Source organism: Pteropus vampyrus, unplaced genomic scaffold (genome assembly GCF_000151845.1).
Source record: "Pteropus vampyrus isolate Shadow unplaced genomic scaffold, Pvam_2.0 Scaffold309, whole genome shotgun sequence".
NCBI classification, from domain to species: domain Eukaryota; kingdom Metazoa; phylum Chordata; class Mammalia; order Chiroptera; family Pteropodidae; genus Pteropus; species Pteropus vampyrus.
This window is the reverse complement of record NW_011889090.1, coordinates 743,730-750,758: the sequence shown is the minus strand read 5'-3', so window position 1 is coordinate 750,758 and position 7,029 is coordinate 743,730. Positions and strand designations below refer to the sequence as shown.

Sequence of the window (7,029 nt, the reverse complement as noted above, 5' to 3'; positions counted from 1 at the left end):
ACCTCCCCTACCCAGAAATGGGGTGACGCAGCTGCTGCTTGAGGCGGTGACGGGGTCAGGCCTGGAAGGCACGGGACGGTGGTACCTCAGGGTGTGGAGGCCCCAGCCAGCAGCCCTGCCCTGGGAGCTGGCGGATGAACCGGGCTGCGCCCTGGCCCCCCAGCTGAGGTGCGGGGCCTTCCCCGAGGGGGCCAGTGGCCCCTGCCTACGCCAGGGGTGCGAGGTTGGGCTCTCACCTCATGGCGGCTGGTTGATAGGACTCAGGGGCAGGAGAGGTGGGCTCGGGGTGCCCCGCCACCCCAAACCAAACGGTGCGGGCGTTCCAAGCTGTTCTCGGCAGCCCGGCTTAGAGCCAGTGACACAGACTGTGGCTGAAGACAGGAGTCCCTTCTCCCCGGTATGGAGACCAGAAATCCAGACTCGAGGTGCTGCAAGGCCATGCTCCCTCGGGAAGGTCTAGGGGAGGCTCCTTCCTGCCTCTTGCCGCTTCCGGTGGCCTCAGGAGTCCCCTGGCTTGTGGCCACATCACCCAATGTCTGCCTCAGTGCCCACGCAGCCTCCTCTCTCCGCGCCTGTGTCCGGACTTCTCCCTCCTCATCAGGACACAGCGAGGCGGGAGTGGCCCGCCTCACCCAGGATGGCCTCATAGTCACCTGACCCTGTCTGCAAAGACCCCGTTTCCAAATAAGGCCACTTTCACAGGTCCCCAGGGGACACTAATTTTGTACAGACATTGTTTGACTCCCCAATACCCCCAAATATGGTCTCTGCTTGACCCCCCAGGAGGAGTGCTGAGGTGGTCTCCTTCCCTCAGGACTGGTCGTCTGGTCCCTCTGGGTTGGGCGCCCCCGAAGCTCTGGGGGCACTGTTGACTTGTCCTCCCAGAAGTCAGACAGCGTTCCAGCCCGACAATTCCCACTGTGGGTGGGAAAACCCAGGAGAGCGATAGGGTGGAGGGAGGGGTTGGGGAGGGGGCTTCGCATGGGCCAGAGAGCGCCTGCTGGTCATCAGGGCTGCCGTTGGGTGGCCTCGGAGGAAGAAGCCTGAGCTGGAGACATGGGGACAGAGAAAGGACCTGCGTAGCTGACCGAGGGCAGCAGCAGAGGGAAGAGGTGGGACCTCCCGGGAGTGACAGTGTTCGCTCTGAAGGCTGGGAAAGGTGGCTGCCTGTCCAAGAGAGGGGTGGCCAGGTTGGGGACTTGGAAATAGGGCCACTGTCTCTCGCCAGCCCCCCCAGCTGCCTTTGACTTTCGGGCTCCTGGGTTGGGGGCCGGAGGCAGGGGCATCGCTCGGCCTTAGCCTGCTGACCTCTGGCGGGTCTCAGCCTGACGCCTGACCCTCTGCAGCGTGAGGTGGCGCACGGGGAGCCCCACACACCCACTCTGCTGCCCTCCGACCTGTGATGTTTCCTGGGCAACTGATGTACTCCAGCCTGTCTGCCTGGTGCGCGCACATCCCCCAGTGCCACTGCCTGGCTCCGGGCACGCTCACCCGTTGGCACCCACGGGCCAGCAGGTGTGGTCGAGCATAGCCCGCTGCCAGCGGCATCAGGAGGCTGGACTCCAGGGAGGAGGTGCCCAGCCCTCGAGGCCGTCCTCGCCCGGCAAGCGGGCAGGGGTTGGACACCCTGAGTGGGTGCTGTGCTATCCCGCCACCTGGCAAGGGACATGGCTGGCAGCCCTGCACTGTGAGCACGGGTCCCCGGCTGCCTGTTTCACGTGGAAATCTGAAGGGACTGGTTCTGCCTGCCAGCTTCAGGCCCTGCTCTGCCCGCGTGCGCTGTCCTGGCCCCATCTGCAGGGTGGCTTGATGGCAGAACCAACCCCAAGAAGCCAAGAGAGGCTGTAGGGAAGCCAGGTGGGGCTGGGACGCCCAGTGGGATGCCCGCTTCCTAGTGGTACAGGGCACCAGTGAGGGACCGGCCCTGCCGGGCTGGCCGCAGACACCCCCGACTCTGGGCCGGGTGCCCTGGAGGGCAGGTGTCTCCCTTAACGGTGGACTCTGCCAGAGCGCCCACAGGGTGGGGCCCGACACCCCCACCCACTCGAGAACTTTCTGCCCGACGGGGCGGCGGTGGGGGCTCCCCCAGAACGCTGAGATAGTCTGTAAACATGAATTTGGGCTCCTTGAAAGCTTTTTCTGCGGCATCAGCGTCAGCTCCAATCAGAAAATCTCCATCAGACTCCAGCGCCCGTCACTGCAGCAGAAAGTTCGGAAAACGTGATCCTTTCCATCAGCACCAGCCTGTGAACTCCCTCCGGCCCCTCCGCGGCCGGTCTCGCTGCTGATGCGGGACAGCGGGGTGAGGCGGGTGGCCCGGGGTGCGCACTTGGGCTCCACCTCCAGAAGGTCCTGTGCAGGCGGGGTGGGGGTGGGTGGCAGCTGTCGGAAAGCAGGGGCCGGGGGTGGGGGGCTTCCTGACTGGCACCTGCTGTGTGCCTGGCGCAGGGTGGCCCCAGCTCTGTTCCCCGAGGAAGTGTCCCAGGCCGTAGGCCCCAGTGGTGATGGGGGTTAATCCCCGGCAACTGGAGGAAACCAGAGAGGAGGAGGTCCCCAGGAGGCTGTCACACATCGCCCTGGCTCTGCCCTCCGCAGAGTGCTGGCCCCAAGGGCCTCTGCTCTGCCAGTCTGCTCAGGCCTGCCCCGGGGTCTAGGTCCCCTTCCCCGGCAGCCAAGGCAAGTGAGGCCCACTGGGGTGGCTAAGGCCAAAGAAAGAATGGGTGCCCCCTTCTGAACCAAAGGCCAGAGCCAGATTCAGCCAGGCCCTCACCCTTCCCCACCTCCCTGGGGGCCCGCACCTGCCCCCAGGCCAGGCCAGCACCCTGGGTCCATCCAAGACCCCTCCCTGCTCCTGCCTTGCTCCGCTCTTCTTGGTCAGAGAGCGAGCCATGTGAGGTCTACAGAAGGGGCTGAAGGGGCCAGCGTGGCCTCGACTATGAAGACCCTGGTGCTGGGCCCTGGCCCCACTCAGGAGCACCAGCTGCTCACACGGATGTCCCACAGCTTCCCAACATGGCCCGGGAGCTGGGCACACACCAGCCCTCTGCCTGGCGGAGCCTTCCTCTGCCTCAGGGAGGCCTGGAGCCATTCCTCCTGGAAGTCCCAAAGGCTGGCTTGCAGTGTGGTGACACTTCCAGGAAAGGCTCCAAAGCCAGGGCCAGCCGGGACTGTGTCAGGGAGCCCCAGACACAGCTGCTTGGGAGTCCTCGGTCAGCTGGCACCCACGATGGGTCAGACCCGGAGTCCCCATACCTGGGAGCGGGCCCTGCCGCAGGTCGCCTCCCTCCGTGGCCCCCGGGGGCAGCTACCGCAACGGCTCCGTTGTTTCCCACGCCACGTCTGCTTTCCAGCAGTTGGGAGGCTCTGGGGGTTGGACCCTGTCTCGTCCCCCAGGGGTCTCCAGCATCTAGACAAGTCCTTGGCGCAGGCAGGTGCTCAGGGAATGTTTGGTGAACCACCTGCCCCCGCTCTGGAGGTCCACACTGGCAGCTGGACGGGCAACCTCCGTGCCACAGGACGACCGCTCGCCGGGGAGGAGGGGTCCTCTGCTCAGGGATGGGAGGCTGCGCTACAGGAAGGTGTCAGGATTCCAGGCTCGGGGGAGGCAGGGCTGCAGCAGAGAGGGGCTGAGGTGACTCCTGTGGAGGGGGCCCAAAGCAGAGCCCCAACGCTGCTGGGAAAGGCCGAGTCCCAGCACCCGGGAGACACCTGCCTGTTGCCCACAGACAGGGGCTGCCCACCACCCGGTCTGGAAAGGGTGGGGTCACCCCAGGGCCCACCTCTGGGGGCCCACAGGGCACGAGTTCTGCAAGGGCAGGAGCAGCCGAGGGTGCCTGGGCATCTGCTGCCACCAAGTGGCGGCTGGCGTGGTGGCTGGTGAGGCGCCCGAGGCCCAGGGTTTCAGCGAAGCCCCTCACAGGGGCTGGGCCCCCGGCCGGCGCCCCGGCCTCGGGCTGGCCGCCTGGACTGCCAGCTCACTTCTTTTGCTTAATGAAAGAAACCGAATGCCTCCTTTTGTAAGGACGCGGTGGTCGTCCTAGGGAGAGCAGCAGGGGGCGGGCAGCCGCGGGCGGGCGCTAACTGGAGGCCGAGGTGACGGGGACCCCCTAGGGCGACCTCCCGCCCAGCTCCTCCTCCTCCCGGCCTCTGCGGACCCCAGGCCTGCGGGGTGAGGGCGGTGGGAGAGGCCCGCGCCGCCACCCCTCTAAAGCGGGAAAATGGCTCCTTCGGAGCGAGTCCGCCTCCCCCCGAGCCCCGCCGCTGCGGTGGCGGAAGGAAGCCCGGCCTCAGTCTCCAGAGGCTGGGGTCAGGGCACCTTCCGCTCTGAGAGCGCCACAGAGGGCAGGCTACGCCACGGCCTCAGGAGCAGGCCGTGGGTCCCCCGGGGGCGGCTCAGGCTGGGGTGGGGGCCTGGGTCCACAGCGCACGTCCGTCGGGGGTCCGGGCGGGGACCAGGGTGCCGGGAGGACGGTGGTGGTGGGGTCGGTGGTTAGCGTGCGTGCGTGCGTGCGTGCGTGCGTGTGCGTGTCTGCGTCCGGGGGGGGACGTGGTCTGTGCCGGGGGCGAGGCGTGGGGGGGCGTCTGGGTCCGGGGCACGTGGTCTGTGCCTGGGGCGGGGCCTGAGGCGGGGCCTGAGGCGGGGCCTGGCGGGCGGGCCCTCGCTTCCGCCTGACGCGCGCGCTCGGGACGAATGGAGGCGGCGCAGAAGTCGCGGCTGAGGCTGAGCCGCCGGAAGCCGCCCTCGCGAGGCGGGTGAGGCCGGGGTCTGGGACTTAACGCGGATGAGGAGCGGGGCGAGGCCGGGTGGGAGGCCCAGTGTCCCAGGCTGGGCAGTGGCCGGTGTCATAGTCCCACGTGTGCCCCGGAGCGCGCCTCGGACCCGCCCCTCCCGGACCAGACCCGCTGGGGCCCCTTCCCGCCTAGTTCTGTCCACACCGTCCGCCCCGCCGGCTGGGTCCCCGGCTGAGTTCTCACGCCCCGTCACCCCCGAGCCGACTGCTCTGCACGCTGGTTCCCCGCCTAGTTCTTACTCCCGCACCCCGGCCGTCCCGGTCTCCCCGCTTATCCCGCCCCGCTGAGTTCTCACCCTGCCGGCTGGGTCTCTCCCCAGATCATTTCTCACTCGCTCCCCAGTGGGTCTCCCCCAGCCCCACTGAGTTCGCACCTTCCCCCTGTGCCGCCCCAGGCCCCAGAGCTCCCGCCCCGGGTCCCTCCAGGCCGGCGACGGCGAAAGTGCGCAGCTGTGGGCCGAGCTGCAGCGCACAGTGAGCGCGGACTGGAGCCTGGACGGCGAGCTGCCGCCGCTGCCCGCTTTCCCCGGCCAGGTGCGTGCGCCGGGACCCACAGGGTGGCCTGGGGGGTTTCTGGGCCAGGTGCCGCTCCGTTTTGTCACCATCCGACGACTCTCTTTTGCAGGAGCCCAGGAGCAGCCCCCAGCACACCGCATCCCCCGAGGTCTTCACCGTAGGATCGGAGACCTTTTACTGGACACCCTTCCCCCCGCCCCCGAGCGGAGGCGGGGGTCCAGGCCGCTCATATCAGGTGCTCCGTGGGACCGGTGAGCACCCGGGGTCCCCCGCCTGTTCTCCGCAGGGACCCTGCACGCCGAATTCCCACGAGATTCCCTGCGCCCAGGAGCAGCCACCGGCGGAAGGGGCACAGAGTCTACGGAGCTGCCCCCTGTGCCAGGCTGACTTCGCCCCAGGGTGAGTGCAGCAGCCCCGGCCTCCTCTCCCCTCTGCTGCCTGGGGGCGAGCCCAGCCGCTGTTAGAGGGCTGAGAGGTGCCTGAGCTTTGTAAAAGTAAGATTTCTTGCACAGAAAGTTGGCAAAGCCAGTGACTGAGGATCAGCCAGAGGACACAGGACTGTGGGCTTGGGGGCCCACCTGCTGGGCTGGCCGTGGTGGGGTGGCCTGCCTGCAGGGGTGTTCTCCCTGGGGAGGGGACAACCTGTGGAGTACAGCGGGCAGGTGGGAGCCTCTTCTCCCCTCTGGCCCAGCCCACGCCAACATGAGGGAACCAGATGGGCTTGAGACCGCCTCCAGGGGCTGGCCAAGCTGTGGGTCCCTGTGTGAATTCCTGCTTTGCACCCCGAGAACCTTCCCAGGGCTGGGTTGGAGGTTTTAAAAATGAAGACTTTGATTTGTCTGCAGGTATTTTTCTATTTAAAAAAATCCAATATATATCTTTATGCCTCATTTTAAGTAGGGGGATGGAATCCAATTTTGCTAATAAGTGAAACCCAAACCGCCCAGCTTTTGGGCTGGGTGGGACACAGCTGAGGACACAGCTGTGGGGAGCACGGGGGTCCGTTTGCCAGGGGGGACCTCTGCCGGGTGCGATGAATGGACAGCAAATTTTGGGAACTGCTGCGGATACCGTGTGGCCAGACCATGTGCTTGTGTTCCGTGTGGTGTCCCCGGTCTTCCAGAAGCAGAGATGGCCCCGGAGGGTGAAGGGAAAAACATTCCAGAATTAACTTATGACAAAAAGCCCCTCGAGCCAGTCACTTGGCCTGGGGGAGCCCCGCTTCCCAGCACAAACGCACACAGAGGGCCCTCGGCTGGGACTTCTCAGGCAGAGATTAACGGCTGTCTGAGGTCAGTCACGAGGCTCCGTCAGTGGGTGCTGTGTCATGGGGACCGTGTCTGGGCTGAGCCTAGACGCCACCCCTTCAGTGCTTCCTTCTCAGCTCCAGGCAGAACCCAAACAGCTTGGGGTTGGGGGAGACGAGAGTGGTGGTGTGGGCGAGGCGGTGGCTGTCCCCCGGTGGGACCTGTTGCTAGGTAAAGTGGCCCATGGGAGATGCCCCAGTAGTGCCCACTGGAGAACTGGCCGAGTGTGTCCTGACCCGGCGTTTTGGGATGGCCGTGAGCAGCAGTGTCGACTGCCAGCTCCGACGAGGCCGCGAACGCGGAGTGAAGCCTCGTGACTCATGCCCGGCGGGAGGACTCAGGCACCGGGGAAGCCCCTGAGGTTCCTGGCGCCGCCTGGGCGCCCCAGCGCCTTGTCCCGTTCTGGGGGTCTTTGT

At 66.5% G+C, this 7,029-nt stretch overlaps 2 protein-coding genes across 5 annotated transcripts in view; one reads left to right on the top strand and one right to left on the bottom strand.

The window, feature by feature from the left end:
- Positions 1-6: 6 nt before the first annotated feature.
- Positions 7-4,049, bottom strand: LOC111730359. Of its 4 annotated transcripts, none has more exons than XM_023521629.1 (3): positions 3,253-4,049; positions 2,429-2,525; positions 7-2,197 (listed from the first exon to the last, which is right to left on the bottom strand). In XM_023521629.1, the coding sequence occupies exon 3, from the start codon at positions 1,667-1,669 to the stop codon at positions 650-652; it is 1,020 nt and encodes a 339-aa protein (XP_023377397.1). In that variant the 5' UTR covers positions 1,670-2,197; positions 2,429-2,525; positions 3,253-4,049; the 3' UTR covers positions 7-649. The 4 variants fall into 4 exon arrangements, with proteins under 4 accessions (XP_023377397.1, XP_023377399.1, XP_023377396.1 ...); XM_023521631.1 differs by having other exon boundaries at positions 2,429-3,610; positions 3,780-4,049; XM_023521628.1 differs by lacking the exon at positions 2,429-2,525 and having other exon boundaries at positions 7-2,352.
- A 597-nt stretch (positions 4,050-4,646) lies between these two features.
- Positions 4,647-7,029, top strand: part of FAAP20 (Fanconi anemia core complex associated protein 20) — a 7,406-nt gene continuing 5,023 nt past the window's right edge. Inside the window, exons 1-3 of the mRNA XM_011377316.2 lie at positions 4,647-4,752; positions 5,186-5,324; positions 5,416-5,705. Of these exons, the coding sequence (XP_011375618.1) occupies positions 4,691-4,752; positions 5,186-5,324; positions 5,416-5,705 (491 nt within the window). The 5' untranslated portion in view covers positions 4,647-4,690. The remainder of the gene's footprint in view (positions 4,753-5,185; positions 5,325-5,415; positions 5,706-7,029) is intronic.

Excerpts from the sequence above, each read along its gene's own strand:
- LOC111730359 (XM_023521629.1), bottom strand. The coding sequence starts at position 1,669 with ATGTCCCTTGCCAGGTGGCGGGATAGCACAGCACCCACTCAGGGTGTC.